This window comes from Stegostoma tigrinum, chromosome 9, assembly GCF_030684315.1.
Source record: "Stegostoma tigrinum isolate sSteTig4 chromosome 9, sSteTig4.hap1, whole genome shotgun sequence".
Taxonomy (NCBI): domain Eukaryota; kingdom Metazoa; phylum Chordata; class Chondrichthyes; order Orectolobiformes; family Stegostomatidae; genus Stegostoma; species Stegostoma tigrinum.
Genome location: NC_081362.1, coordinates 91,638,336 through 91,654,507, shown reverse-complemented (window position 1 = coordinate 91,654,507; position 16,172 = coordinate 91,638,336). Strand labels below are relative to the sequence as shown.

The 16,172-nt window shown below is 42.2% G+C and overlaps 1 protein-coding gene across 2 annotated transcripts in view; it reads right to left on the bottom strand.

Moving 5' to 3' along the window:
* vta1 (vesicle (multivesicular body) trafficking 1) overlaps positions 1 to 16,172 on the bottom strand; it is a 179,984-nt gene that overhangs the window by 38,377 nt on the left and 125,435 nt on the right. For both annotated transcript variants that reach the window (XM_059648753.1, XM_059648754.1), the window contains one exon: positions 7,931 to 8,042. In XM_059648753.1, the coding sequence (XP_059504736.1) occupies positions 7,931 to 8,042 (112 nt within the window). The remainder of the gene's footprint in view (positions 1 to 7,930; positions 8,043 to 16,172) is intronic.

The following is a 16,172-nucleotide window of genomic DNA, read 5'->3' as shown; positions in this document are numbered from 1 at the left end:
TACAGCATGGAAGCAGATCTTATGGGCCAAACAGTCCATGCTGACCATAATCCATTCTAAACTAGTCCTACCTGCCTGCACCTGACCCATATCGGTCCAAACATTTCTTATTCATCTACATATCCAAATGTCTTCTAAATGTTGTAACTACACCTGCATCCACCACATTCTCTGGCATTTCATTACACACACAAACCACTTTCTGCCTTCATGTCTTTTAAAATCTTTCTTCTCTCACATTAAAAACATGCCATTTGTCTTGAAATCTTTCATCATAGGGAACAAAAACACCTGCTATTCACCTTTTCTATGGCCCTCATGATTTTATAAACCTCTATAAAAGGTCATCCCTCCTTCAGCCCAGGGAAAAATATCCCAGCCTATCCAGCCTCTCCTTATAATTCAACCCCTCCAACCCGCTGCAGCTTAACTATATCTTTCCTACAACAGGGCAACTAGAGCTGCAGGGTGTACTCCAGAAGAGGCGTCACCAACGTCCTGTACAACCTCAACTGACGTCCCAATTCCTCTACGCATAGATCTGAGCAATGAAGGCAAGTCTGCTAAATGCCTTCTGAATCACCCTGTCTAAAGGTGATGCAAACTTCAAAGAACCCCTAGGTCTCTCTGTTCTACAACCCTGCTTAAGTTCCTCCTTTAACCATATAACTCCAGCCCTTGCAGTTTTACCAAAATGCAATACCACACATTTGTCCAAATACTCGATCTGCCACTCCTCAGCCTACGGACCCAATTGATTAAGATCGCTTTGTAATCTTCGTTATCTTAGATAACCTTCTTTACTGTTCACTATCGTGAGTCAATTCTCCACTGGTGCAGAAGAAAAATCGCACGAGCAATTAAAAATAAAAACCATATAAACATTGGAGATACACAGAAGGGAAAAGCAAAAAGCTAATATTTCTGGTGTAATTCATTTAGTGGACACTGACAATCTTGAATTGTTTAGCAATGGAATTTATTCTTTTCTTTCCTTTTATATTGTCACAAACCACTTGGGACAATATTCTGACAGCTAGTCACAGTGTCAGAGTTATAAATGATGTGGAGGTGCCGGTGTTGGACTGGGGTGGACAAAGTCAGAAGTCACACGACACCCAGGTTGTGGTCTAACAGGTTTATTTAAAATCACAAGCTTTCAAAGTGCAAGATAATAAAATGTGAGGCTGGATGAACACAGCAGGCCCAGCAGCATCTCAGGAGCACAAAAGCTGACGTTTCAGGCCTAGACCCTTCATCAGAGAGGGGGATGGGGTGAGGGTACTGGAATAAATAGGGAGAGAGGGGGAGGCGGACCGAAGATGGAGAGAAAAGAAGATAGGTGGAGAGGAGAGTATGGGTGGGGAGGTAGGGAGAGGATAGATCAGTCCAGGAAGACGGACAGGTCAAGGAGGTGGGATGAGGTTAGTAGGTAGAAGTTGAAGGTGCAGCTTGGGGTGGGAGGAAGGGATGGGTGAGATGAAGAACAGGTTAGGGAGGCAGAGACAAGTTGGACTGGTTTTGGGATGCAGTGGGTGGGGGGGGAAGAGCTGGGCTGGTTGTGTGGTGCAGTGGGGGGAGGGGACGAACTGGGCTGGTTTTGGGATGCGGCGGGGGAAGGGGAGATTTTGAAGTTGGTGAAGTCCACATTGATACCATTGGGCTGCAGGGTTCCCAAGCGGTATATGAGTTGCTGTTCCTGCAACCTTCGGGTGGCATCATTGTGGCACTGCAGGAGGCCCATGATGGACATGTCATCTAAAGAATGGGAGGGGGAGTGGAAATGGTCAACTCATATTCCGCTTGGGGCCACCCGAAGGTTGCAGGAACAGCAACTCATATTCCGCTTGGGAACCCTGCAGCCCAATGGTATCAATGTGGACTTCACCAGCTTCAAAATCTCCCCTTCCCCCACCGCATCCCAAAACCAGCGCAGTTCGTCCACTCCCCCCACTGCACCACACAACCAGCCCAGCTCTTCCCCTCCACTCACTGCATCCCAAAACCAGTCCAACCTGTCTCTGCCTCCCTAACCTGTTCTTCCTCTCACCCATCCCTTCCTCCCACTCCAAGCCGCACCTCCATCTCCTACCTACTAACCTCATCCCACCACCTTGACCTGTCCGTCTTCCCTGGACTGACCTATCCCCTCCCTACCTCCCCACCTATACTCTCCTCTCCACCTATCTTCTTTTCTCTCCATCTTCGGTCCGCCTCCCCCTCTCTCCCTATTTATTCCAGAACCCTCACCCCATCCCCTTCTCTGATGAAGGGTCTAGGCCCGAAACGTCAGCTTTTGTGCTCCTGAGATGCTGCTGGGCCTGCTGTGTTCATCCAGCCTCACATTTTATTATCTTGGATTCTCCAGCATCTGCAGTTCCCATTATCACTTTCAAAGTGCAGTCCCTTTGTTGAAGGGCTGCGCCCTGAACGCTTGTATGATTTCTGACTTGGTCATGGAGCTGTACAGCATGGAAACAGATCCTTCAATCCAACTCGTCCAATCTGACCAGATATCCTAAATTAATCTAGTCCCATCCTTCAGCATTTGGCACACATCTGTCTAAACCCTTCCTATTCAAGTACCCATCCAGATGCCTTTCGATCCAACTTATCTATGCTGACCAGGTATCCTAAGCTGAACTGGTCACATTTGCCCGTGTTTGGCCCATATCCCTCTAAACCTTTCTTACAATCCTTCGCCCATTTTGGTCCACAATCCAAAATAAGCTAAAAATGTGACCTTCAAGTACAGGTAAAACAGTATAGATTGCAATCAGTACATCAAGAAAAAGATTTCTAAATTCAAACATGAAGTTCAAATCAACAGTTTGCACACACCTCAAGTTGCTGATGCTGCTTGACGAACATTGGCCAAAAAGCAACTCATGACAATATTTGCAATAACGTTGGCCCTCCAAATAAACTGATAGATATAACATTTAGGCACAGAAACAAAAATTTCTGGAAAATATCAGTAGGCCTGGCAGCATCTATGGAAAGAAAGCAGATTTACTGTTTTGGGCTCAATGACCCTTCTTCAGAAGGATTTGTTTGCTTCTTTTGTGTTTTTTTGACACATAGACTTAAACACGTGCAGTTAAATTGCTGTAGTAATTAGATGCAATTTAAATCAAAGCATACTGCTTACACTGTAGTCACAACACATCATAAAGCCCAATACAAGAATGGAACCTGTGATAATGAGTGTTGTTTGAAGGAATGGTGGCAAAATTTTAAAAAGGTAACTTTTAAAAGGGAAGTTTTAAAACAAAATCATTCATAGGATGAGGACATAGCTGTCTTGCCAGTATTTACTGCCCATCCCTAATTGCCCAGAGGGTAGTTAAGAGTGAATGTTATTGCTGAGAGCCTGGAATCACCTGTAGGGCAGGTGAGGATGGCAGTTTTCTACCCTAAAAGACATGAGTGAATCCGATGAGTTTTTCCCAATGAATTCATGGTCATCATTAGACTTTAAATATCAGATTTGAATTGCGTGCAAATTCCACCTTCTGCCAAGGTAGGGTTTGATCCTGGATCCCCATGACATTACCTGTGTCTCTGAATTAACAGCCCAGCAATAATACCACTAGGCTGTCCCTTCCCCAGCCTCTAATTGGACATGGAACTGAAACTTTGAGGTTAGCACTGCTGCTTCACAGCATCAGGGGCCCAGGTTCGATTCCAGCCTTGGGCTGTATGGAGTTTACACGTTCTCCCCGTATCTGTGTGGGTTTCCTCCAGGTGGTCCGGTTTCCTCCCACAGTCCAAAGACGTGCAGGGTAGATGGATTAGCCACGCTAAATAGCCCATAGTGTCCAGGGATGTTTAGGTTAGGTGGGTTAGACATGGGAAATTAGGGGAATAGTTCTGGGTGGGATGCTCTTCAGAGGGACAGAGTGGACCTGTTGGGCCGAATGGCCTATTTCCATGCTGTAGGGATTCTACGATCTATGAAAACTGTGGAAGATGAAGTGAGTGAGTCTAACTGAATAGCTCTTTAAAAGAGCTGGCACAGCAATAGTGGGTCACATGGCTTCGCTCTATGGTGTACGATTATATGGTCCATCTGTGACTGTCTGCTATAGCCAGGATTACTCCACTGAATATGTTTGAAGTTTCTGTGGTGCCAAACTGCAGAATTCTTGCAAGCGCGTTGCTTAAAAGCAGGAGGTATGGGATACAGGGTGATTTGGCTGTCTGGATTCAGAATTGGTTGGCTGACAGGAGGCAGAGAGTGGTTGTAGATGGTAAGTATTCTGCCTGCAGGTCAATGCTGAGTGGTGTCCCGCAGGGGTCTGTTCTTGGGCCTCTGCTCTTTGTTGTTTTTATAAATGACTTGGATGAGGAGGTTGAGGGGTGGGTTAGTATGTTTGCTGATGACACAAAGGTTGGAGGTGCCGTTGATAGTATCGAGGGCTATTGCAGGCTTCAGCAAGACATTGACAGAATATAGAGCTGGGCTGAGAAATGGCAGATGGAGTTCAACCTGGATAAATGCGAAGTGATGCATTTTGGAAGGTCAAACTTAAATGCTGAATATAGGATTAAAGGCAGGATTCTCGGCAGTGTGGAGGAACAGCGGGATCTTGGTGTTCAAGTACATAGCTCCCTCAAAGTTGCCACCCAGGTGGATAAGGTTGTTAAGAAAGCATATGGTGTTTTGGCTTTCATTAACAGGGGGATCGAGTTTAAGAACCGCGAGGTTATGCTGCAGCTCTACAAAACCCTGGTGAGACCACACTTGGAATATTGTGTCCAGTTCTGGTCGCACTATTATAGGAAAGATGTGGAGGCTTTGGAGAGGGTGCAAAGGAGGTTTAGCAGGATGCTGCCTGGCTTGTCTTACGAGGAGAGGTTGACTGAGCTCAGACTTTTCTCTCTGGAGAGAAGGAGGAACAGAAGTGACCTGATCGAGGTGTACAAGGTAGTGAGAGGCATGGATAGAGTCGATAGCCAGAGACTTTTCCCCAGGGCAGGATTCACTGCCACGAGGGGTCATAGTTTTAAGGTGTTAGGAGGAAGGTATAGAGGAGACGTCAGACGGTGGGTCTTCACCCAGAGAGTTGAGGGTGCATGGAATACTTTGCCAGTGGTAGTCGTGGAAGCAGAGTCATTAGTGACATTTAAGCGATTGCTGGACATGCACATCGACAGCAGTGAATTGAGGGGAATGTAGGTTAGGTTATTTTATTTTTTGATTAGGATTATTCCACGGCACAACATCGTGGGCCGAAGGGCCTGTACTGTGCTGTACTTTTCTATGTTCTATGTTCTAAAATTTGTCAGGTTTCAGTAGGAGGTACTCTGAAGGTTTTTCCAAAAAATATTCCAAACATGTAAATGAAGCACTTGGCATATATGCTAATAAGTGAGGCTATACAGCACTACTTATACATTGTTTCAACATGGACCTTTCTTCCATTCCGTTCGACTTACTCATTAGTTTTCTCAATTTGCTAATGGAAAAAGAACAAGACTTGCAGGCTATGTTTTCAAACAATGGAGTTCTTGTAATGGCCATGAAAGTGAAAAAGAATCAGCAACTATCTATCTTTCAAAAATCTTCCAATGCTGGCTTATTTGCATTTGATATTTTGCTCTGCACTACACAAGTGTTGCAGCTAACTTACTTCTTAAGCTTACACAATGTAAACAATATGCCAAAGTCAATAACTGAAATGACAAAGCATCAGTGAAGGCTTTAATGAATACTTTTATCAGCTTATAATGGGAACTGCAGAAGCTGGAGAATCCAAGATAACAAAGTGTGGAGCTGGATGAACACAGCAGGCCAAGCAGCATCTCAGGAGCACAAAAGCTAACGTTTTAGGCCTAGACCCTTCATCAGCATCTGCAGTTCTTTTGTTTTTTTTAAACAATGTGATAATGACTTGATGAACCTGTTTTTATGATATTGATTGAAGGTTAAACATTAGTTAGGATTCCGAGAAGAATTTCCTGCTCTTCTTGCTATTGTGGTATTAAGCTTAGTAACCTGTTTGTTAATGAAATACCAGGTTTGGCGCCAAGTGCTAATGAATTGGTGAGTGCAGGTCCATGCAATGTCGATCATGACCAACAGGAATTAATTTCACCTTCAGACTTTGGCAGGATTGGGAGCAGAAAGAACCAAGTTCAGAGGTTAAAAGGACCCACTAGGCTGCAGAATATCACAATCAAGATTTAAAGTTATGATCTGTCTAAACATGGTAATAATGGTTAATTTAAATATTGTAAGTAATTTTGGTGTTTTATTTTTAAATTGGAAGCATTTGATCAAGGAAGAAATATTTTTAAAACTATTTTTAAAACTAACTTGCATATTGAAAGAAATGCATCTTTTAACTCAGTGATTAGCACTCTCACCTGTGTTAATCATCATCAATCATAGAATCCCTACAGTGTGGAAACAAGACCTTTGGCCCACCACGTGCAGACTGACCCTCAGAGCATCCTATCCAGACCCATCACCCCGTTACCCACCTAATCTACACATCCCTGAACACTACGGGCAATTTAGCACGGCCAATCTACCTAACCTGCACATCTTTGGACTGAGGGGGGAAAACGGGAGCACCCAGAGGAAACTCATGCAGATAACGGGGGAGAACATGCAAACTCCACACAGACAGTCCCCGAGGGATCAAACCCGGATCGCTGGTGCTGTGAGGCACCATGTTAACCAATGAGCCACTGTGCCGTCCCCAGTCAGCTCACGTTGTCTGTACCATCAGCCCATAATACAAACTGAAATTCCCTGCTTTGCACTGAGCAGCACTCTCCAAAGTGATGAAAGATCCTTTGGCACTTTTTGAAGAGTTTTAGATGAATTTTCCCTGGTATCCAAGCCATGCTAAATTGACCCAGAGTCTGAGTTATGAAATGCAGGTATCAGGTAGGGGGTGGATTGGTGTGGACTTGATGGGCCGAATGGCCTCCTCCCACAGTGTGGATTCTGGATTCTGTGATGGTCCAACAATTATTCTTCGAACCACTGGTTATTTAGTCATGCGGTTGTGGAAATGCTACACTTGCCCCCACACCTCCTCCCTCACCCCCATCCCAGGCCCCAAGGTGACTTTCCATATAAAACAGATGTTCACCTGCACATCTGCCAATGTAGTATACTGTATCCACAGTACCCGGTGTGACTTCCTCTACATTGGGGAAACCAAGCGGAGACTTGGGGACCGCTTTGCAGAACACCTCCGCTCGGTTCGCAATAAACAACTGCACCTCCCAGTCGCAAACCACTTTAACTCCCCCTCCCATTCCTGAGACAACATGTCCATCATGGGCCTCCTGCAGTGCCACAATGATGCCACCCGAAAGTTGTAGGAACAGCAACTCATATTCCGCTTGGGAACCCTGCAGCCCAATGGTATCAATGTGGACTTCACAAGCTTCAAAATCTCCCCCACCCCCACTGCATCCCAAAACCAGCCCAGTTCGTCCCCTCCTCCCACTGCATCCCAAAACCAGCCCAGCTCATCCCCGCCTCCCTAACCAGTTCTTCCTCTCACCTATCCCCTCCTCCCACCTCAAGCCGCACCTCCACTTCCCACCAACCAACTTCATCCCGCCTCCTTGACCTGTCCATCCTCCCTGGACTGACCTATCCCCTCCCCACTTATACTTTCCTCTCCACCTATCTTCTCCTCTATCCATCTTCGGTCTGCCTCTCCCCCCTCCTTATTTATTTCAGAACCCTCTCCCCATCCCCCTCTCTGAAGAAGGGTCTAGGCCCGAAAAGTCAGCTTTTGTGCTCCTGAGATGCTGCTTGGCCTGCTGTGTTCATCCAGCTTCGCACTGTTATCTTGGATTCTCCAGCATCTGCTGTTCACATTATCTCTGATCACATTTATAGCCTGGCTGGTTGCTATTAGCTCCCACTTGTATTGAAGCACCAGGGGTTAGTGCTTACCAAGTATTTCGTCTTCCATCCCTACAGGTCCAGACTGTGGAGTTTCACCATTTTTCAAGCAGTTGTGGATATACGCTGCCTTCCATTTTGCATATTTCCTGTGTTGAACATTCTAGCATATTGGGAAAAATAATAATAAAATCATCTTTGTTGCATAGTTAAAGGAAGGAAATAGACTCCATTAAAATGATCAGTTACTGAAAAAATGGTAACAAGACTTGTTATAAACAGCAGGTTCCTAATGACATACATTTACATTGCTTCTGCAACTGCGAACTGATCTATAGGATGAGCATCAATTTTTGTTGAAAATTTTAGCTTGAATTCTGTAAATGCAACTGCCACATGAAAGAAAAGTTGTGACATGATGTTACTCATGTATCAACAGGTCATGATTAACTAAGCAGCAGACAATTATCTCATGGGTTAGACACTTAAAGACCTATTTGCCATTCCATCAGACATTTGAACGAGCACTGCACTCAGAACAAATCTTTCAACTGTTTATTTTAAATGTCATTAATGGGTCCTAAGATTCACAGGCACTGAGAAACTCAGCACTGGATTTGGGCAGGCAAAGAAACTTGGGAGTTTAACTGTCCGCAGGGAAATTAACACTGACATAGCACCTTTAACAGAAGAAGATATTTCAAAGTTCTTTACTGGCTGAAGGAAAAATAGACATTTACACTTAATTTATTGAAATTGAAGTGACTTTGCTTGGTAAGACCAATAGCCTGGTCTGACAACTACAGCATGTTTTTCAGACCCAATGGAGGATGACATGATTAAATGAACTGCTAACAGAGGGATGTACAGAATGGAAACAGACCCTTCGGTCTAACTCATCCATGCCGACCAGAAAATCCTGCACTATATCCCCCAGCTTGAGATAAAAACTAAACTTCTATTCTGAAATAGAAATATTGATTGATTGCTACGTCAATACCAATTTTTCTCTCCATCCTTTAGTCATATGGCACTGAGCGTGTTAGGTGCCATCACTTAAGTATTGGGTAAGCTGAGACAGCAGACAGTAGTTAATAAACCAGGAAGATAAATGGATCATGGAGGATGGCAGTCGGACCATGAGAACATTTTCATTGTCTATTCGAGATGAAGAATCTGACAGATGTTTGGATCAAACAAAGTTACAGTAGTGGAGGCAGCCAGTCTGTGATGGAAAATACAAGGACAGAAGCTCAGTTTGATAAGATGTCAAGCCTGCAAATAGTCTGATTCAACCACAGAAGCCAGCAAGGGAAATGGATGAAATCAATGCAAAGGGTATGTAGCTTTGGGATGAAAAGAAACCAACTAATAACTTCAGTGGAAGTACAGAAGAGTAAGAGTAGAAACCAAACATATCAATCGTCAAACATAATAAAGATTTTGAACTGGAGAACTCAACCTGAGAATTGGAGGCCAAAAACTATGCAAATGTACTAGATTTGGGTCCATTATTTATACAGTGGCCAGATTATTCATCCATTTGCAGAAAATCCAATTATGTAAACCAGTGAGTTTTAACCTGGGAAAGAGCTGACCGAACTTTCAAAACAAAAAAACAGCACCAGTACGACCACAACAGTGCAGCAGTCTGTATCTCTCTCCATGTTCCAGCTCTTTCCAAAATACATAATGGCCTGAATTGGCAAATGTACAGTGCTAGCCAGCCAATCATTCCATGCATTCATTTTATTTGCCCATGGGCTTTCATACTAGAAATAGCAGTGATTTGAAATGCATTTGGTGTGATACCATTCAGGTATGTGTGTTTCTGGGAAAGCAAGGCATGTTAATAGCAATTTCCTGATGTCTGCATTTATGCGTCCCAATTTACTCATTAATAAAGTCAGTGCTAATCGCTTCACTGCAATTTTTACCCTCAAAATTCAAGCCATTATTTAAAAGACATCAAAATTACTTTCAATACAAAGTACACATCCTGCTGTACTTGGATTTTATTTTTAAGATTTAAAATGGTTTAAGATAGCCTATCATGCATTTAGTCTTGTTCTCACTTTGCTTTGTTTCAGTTTGGGAATGAACTGATCAACTGATGTCAACTACGGTAACAAACTAATCATTGGAAGGCAAGACATCAAAAGTCATAGTCAGGAATTATTATTACTTTTGACACACAAGTTTCATTTTCCTGTCCTTAATGGCATTCAAGGGATTTTGCTGCTCTGGATGCAGTTGGCTAATAGCACTGTTACCTTAAACAAACATTAACTGTCCCCCGCCAATTCTGAGGAAGGATCACCAGACCCAAAACATTAACTCTGATATTTTCTTCACACATCCTGCCAGACATGTTGAATTTTTCCAGCAACTTCTGTTTTTGTTCCTGATTTACAGCTCTGCTGTTCTTTTGGTTTTTATTAACTGTTCCCCACTATAAGTAACCTCTCTAGAATTGTTAAAGCTGAGTTGGGAAAATTACAAGGAAATCACAACAGAATCTAAAAAATATCTACATACCCTACAATGGGAAGTGATACAAGACAGAAGCACTTTCCTTCCAAATGAGAGTATTTAAAAAGAGAGAATTAATTATAAACTTGGGCATTAGAGATGGCGTTAAGTGGCAATTTTTAGTATATTAAGTATACATAAAATCCCATGAAGGAAATTTGATGACAGCGTGCCAATTTCTTGCTCTGAACTTTACGCTCCTATTTAAGGGAATCACCAGGACAACATGCAATGACGGCACTGATTTCAACATTTAAACTGTCACCCAAGGGGACTAAATGTGAACAGTTCAAGTGCTTCAAATGTTAGCTTAAAATGCTCCAAAGAAATGAATGGTTTCTTTTGTTCAGCAGTGTGCATGGTGCCTTTCACACTTCCTGCTCCATCTCATTCCATAAGTCTTTTACAAATCCTTTAAATTGACAAAAACAGAAGAAAAATAGTTTGAAAAATACTGCTTTTGCTCGTTGTTTGCACCTATTTTGTCAGCCATGTTCCTGAATTTGTATAGTCAGTCACATCAACAACAAAATGGCACAATGTAATATCATATTATCCCGAGACCATAAGATATAAGAGCAGATTCAGCCTATGGAGTCTGCACCACCATTCAAAACCTTGAGAGCTGAGATGAAAAGAAATTTCTCCAGCCAAAGGATTGTTAATCCATGGAACTCATTACTGCAGAAGGCAGTGGAGGCCAAGTCATTCCGTGTATTTAAGACAGATAGCTATGTTCTGAACTGGGAAAATGGCAAGAAAATCACAACAGGAACCTAAATATTTACATACTCTACAATTTCACCCTTGGGAAATGATACAGACAGAAGCATTTCCCTTCCAAATGAAATTTACATATAATAGCTAGTAAATTTATTAAAAGGAGAGAATTAACTATGCCTGGATAAACGAGTGCAGAGGTGGTGTTAAGTGGCAATTTTTAGTATATTAATCATACATTTACCATGGGACCAGAACTGCATCCTCCCAATCAGCAGTTTTAATACACAACCTATAATCGGCAAAATACTGCATTCTGGTAACAAATCACAGTGGCCATAAAGTGAACAGACTGTCAATTCTCAAAATCCAAAATCCTTGCTAAATGCATATGTTAATTCTGTCCAGACAATCAAAACAATTAATCAAAGTTTTTTGCATCATAAAACACTCAGTTTCTTTTATTCATTCATGAGATATGGGTTGCACTGGCTGGGCTAGTATTTATTGTCCACACGTAACAAGTGGTGGTGAGCTGCTTTTTTGAACCGCTGCAGTCTTTGTGCCTCACAATGCCCTTAGGGAGGGAATTTCAGGATTTTAACCCAGAGACAGCAAAGCAACAGCATTATATTTCCATGTCAGGATGGTGAGTGACTTGAAGGGAAACTTCCAGATGGCGTTGATATCACATATTTGTTGCCCTTGTCCTTCCAGAGGTCAGTGGTTGTGAGTTGGAAGCTGCTATCTAAGAATCGTTGGTGAATTTGCACTGCCATATTAAAAGCCAGCTATATACCATTTAGACATTGCAAGCTAGGAACTGTCTCTTACACTATGGCCTTGACTGGTATCGCTAAGGCCATGGCTCAAGATAAAAGGGCTCAGGAGGTCTTGATGGATAGGATGGAAGAGAGAAGCGCAGTTCTTTCTCCTATGGACCACTACAGGTAGCCAATCCATTAAACCATGACAACCTGACCCAAATGTCAGCCCAGATCAGCCCTGTATCCTCGGTGAAGCAGCACATTTAGCCATGTAGGGGAAAGGTCAAGTCTTCCGAGATAAGTGCCACCATCTTCTCTCTGCCACCTCACACACACAGGGGCATTACTCACTCTAACTCTGCCATTGCATGTGCCCTCCAACAAGACTCATGGATGACAACTCTAGACCACTCATGTAAATGGTATACTGGCAGCGACAGCATTTTACTGTATCTCTTATAATTGCTTCAAATATTTCCTAATGTATCGCCATCAAATACAATATCACTGACAAATTCATCTGCCATTTTACACAGAAAAAGTGCTTGTAAATTAGGGATAGCTATTGCAGTTAGTTAATCTTTTCATACCCAGGTTGATTTAGAGAAATATGCTGGCCAATAAAACCAACAGACCTCCTTAGTCCTCTTTCAATAATGTTGTAGGTCATGAATGCCTATCTCAACCACTGAAGCAAGTAGATGAGAAAAAAGATGCTGCTTGGCCTGCTGCATTCACCCAGCTCCACACTTTGTAATCATCAACTTATTGTCTTGGTTTAAGAACAACACTTCTAAAAATAGGATATCCTTGCTGCAAAGTCAGGTAAAAATTACCTGCTTAATTGCTGGAGTGGAGCTCAAGGCTACAACTTTCCATTCTCGTGGTGAGCTTATTTATAAATGAGCTAAAACAATGCAAAGTTAATTAAGGGAATTGGTCTCCAATCTAATCCAAATTATAACTGCCTTGGATGAAAAACCTTAATAGTTTTCTCTCTTCAAGCACCAAAATTCCTAACTTTACTAAGTATTAAAAAGCACATGGGCCTGAACAAGATCAAACTGATAAGTCCAAACAAGTACCTCAGCCTAAATCGTGAAAACCACATCTGCTACTCACTTCATGTCCCACCCGTGGCCAGGACAGACAATTACCATTCTTCTGCACCTACCAGTAGTTACACTTTTCCTTTTTCCCCCAATGGCAAAAGTCCCAAATGGTGTGAATATTGCTTGCTTTCAGACATGCAACTGAAAAACATTAGGATGAAAGAATTTGATTTTGTGATGAAGTACAATGCAGTTCTCTTTTTTTCTATAACACAAAGTAGCTCTTTGTTACTCATGTTTCCACCACTCGTGTCATGGAGGTTTTAGTGCAGGGGGGAAATTTAATTGGAAATAACCCAGGAAACAACAAGTCGCATCCAGGCTATTTGCCAACTCTGCCTTTCTAAAAATGGTTAAATTAAATAATACTGCTGGAGTGAAGAAAGATGAGCTGTTCAAGCCAGTATTGAGATTTATTAGCTTTCAAAGATTTAAATCAGTTAAGCAAGCCTGTGGGTTTTTCCACCAGAAGTTTTTGTAAAAATATCCATCGATATGTTCACCTGGTGGCCTAATATACTTGAATTCTTTTTGCTGCATGCATAGATATGCAGGTTGTCCCAGGGTTAATTAAATGAGGAGGCTATTTTCTGAAAATGTATCACATCTACCAGTCCAGTGTAAGGAGGCTTGAATTAGATAGCACCTTCCATAGAGCCACAAGATCTAGAAAGAGAATTAGGCCATTCAGCCTACTGGGTTTTTGCCCACCATTCGATCATGGCTGCCTTGATTCTCAGCATCATTCTTCTCCTCCTCCCTGTAACAACTGATCCCCTTACTAATCAAGAACCTACTTCTCTCACATATACACTCAATGACGTGGACTCCACAACCCTCTGCAGCAATGAGTTTCACAGATTCAATACCCTTTAGCTGAAGAAACTCCACCGCATCTCAGTCCTAAAGGGTCATCCCTTCACTCTAAAGCTGTGCCGTCAAGTCCTAGTCTGTCCAACTAACAGAAACATCTTCTCCATGTCTACTCCATCCAGTTCTCTCAATATTCTGTAAGTTTCAATAAGATTCCTTCACCCTTCTAAACTTTGAGTACGGAGTCAAGAGACCTCAGGTGCTCCTCATGCGAGTGGCCCTTCATTCTTATAAATTTCCTATGGACCCTCTCCAATGCCAGCACATCCTTTCTAATATTCAGGACCCAAAATTCCCTCAAACAAAAGCATGAAACAAGACCAACTGCTGTTATGAAAATACGCTTCTGGTTACATTCCTAATAACCAAGCTCTATTTTTAATATTATCCCCCATCTTATTCCAAATTCATTTACTCAACAAAATAATTTCTCTGCATTCTTCTAACCTCAAGGAATTTTAGACAGGTTTATGCAATCCATCTTCATAATTTAACTATTTAAAACACACTGGCATTATTCTGCATGGTTCCCTTCCAAGGCTAATAGGTATTTCCTGAAAATAGGGCAGCACGATGGCTCAGTGGTTAGCACTGCTGCCTCAGACAGCCAGAGACCCGGGTTTAGTTCCACCCTCAGGTGACTGTCTGTGTGGAATTTGCACATTCTCCCTGTGTCTGTGTGGGTTTCCTCTCGGTGCTCTGGTTTCCCCCCACAGTCCAAAGATGTGCAGGTTAGGCAGATTGGCCATGCTAAATTGCCTGTAGTGTTCAGATGCATAGCTTAGGTGGGTTATAGGGGAATGGGTCTGGGTGGGATGCACCAAAGGTCAGTGTGGACTTGATGGGTTGAGGGGCCTGTTTCCACACCGTAGGGATTCTATGTTCTATGTATGTTTAATAGACAACTGAAACTGAATACTGTACTGCAGTCAGGCTGTGGCCAAGGGTGTACAACTGAAACATTTCCTTACTTTTTGAATTCTAGTCCCTTGAGATAAAAATTAATACCCATTAGTCTTTTTGATTACTTCTTGAAATAGCTTTTAGTGGTTTATGCATTTGAACACCCAAATCTCTTCACTCCTCTACAGCTTTGAGGGTCTTATCATGAAGAAAATATTCCAGTTGGGCTTTCTCACATTTCAAGTGGATGACATCACACTTTCCTATACTGAATTTCCATTTGTAATAATTGCACTAACTCACTTAAATCTCTCTATATTCCCTTGCAATTCTCTCCACCCACTCTCACAACTTACTGTGCTTTAGTGTCATTCGCTGACTTGTATATGCAGCCTATCATCCTTTATTCAAGTCACTATACTATATGAAGAGCTGAAGCCACAGTACAAATCTCCTAGGAATACCACATGTAACAGCCCATCCAGAAGATTATTCCTATTCTTCGTCTTCTAATTCACAATAATTATCAATTTATGTCACAAGGTTATTCAGTGTGCTCTCATTCTTGAGAATAATGGAACCATAGAAAAGCCACAGTGCAGATAAAGGCCATTCAACCCATTGTAATTGCACTACTGAATAACTAGCGGCCCATTCTACTGCCCAGCATCTAATTTGTAACTTTACAAGTTACAGTGCTTAGGGTAGTAGATCTAACTTTAGAGACCCTATCCATCAACAATGTTGAATTCACCAAGTCTTTAAAAGTTGGAAAAAAACATTAGTCAGATATTGTCTCAACTCCACATTGACACTCTTTGATCAATCGCTAGTGTCCAAATGCTTTGTTTCAGATGATAGCCCCCAGTAATTTACCCACACTGAGTTTTAACTACCAGAACAGGTTTGAACAGTCAGTATGTGACCACTAAAAACTGACAGACTGCCCAATTTATTTCATACTGGGCCTAGCAGACACAAGAGGGCTTCATCACACTCAACTGGATTGAATTTGAAATCGAGGGATAACAACCGAATGAAACTGCATGTACTCATGATGAGAATAACAGAGTTCAGAAATATATGCAACAGTATTTACAGGTTACAATGAACCATCTGGGAAATCACTGAATGAGAGATTAACAATGCACTTGATAGTATGACCGCTTTCCAAGATCTATTTTGGCTAATAATTAGCTAAATGAAGCAGTGATTCAGTTGGGTTAATTATCTACATTTCTTTTTGCAGCATGTGGTTTAAATAATTGAGATCCACACTGCAGCTCAATAAATGCTTCTTTCCTCCAGATGGCCAGTTTCAGCAAAACAAATTGGTTCATTCTAAAATTGTGACACAACTTGTTCATGGTAAACAAGATTGAATCA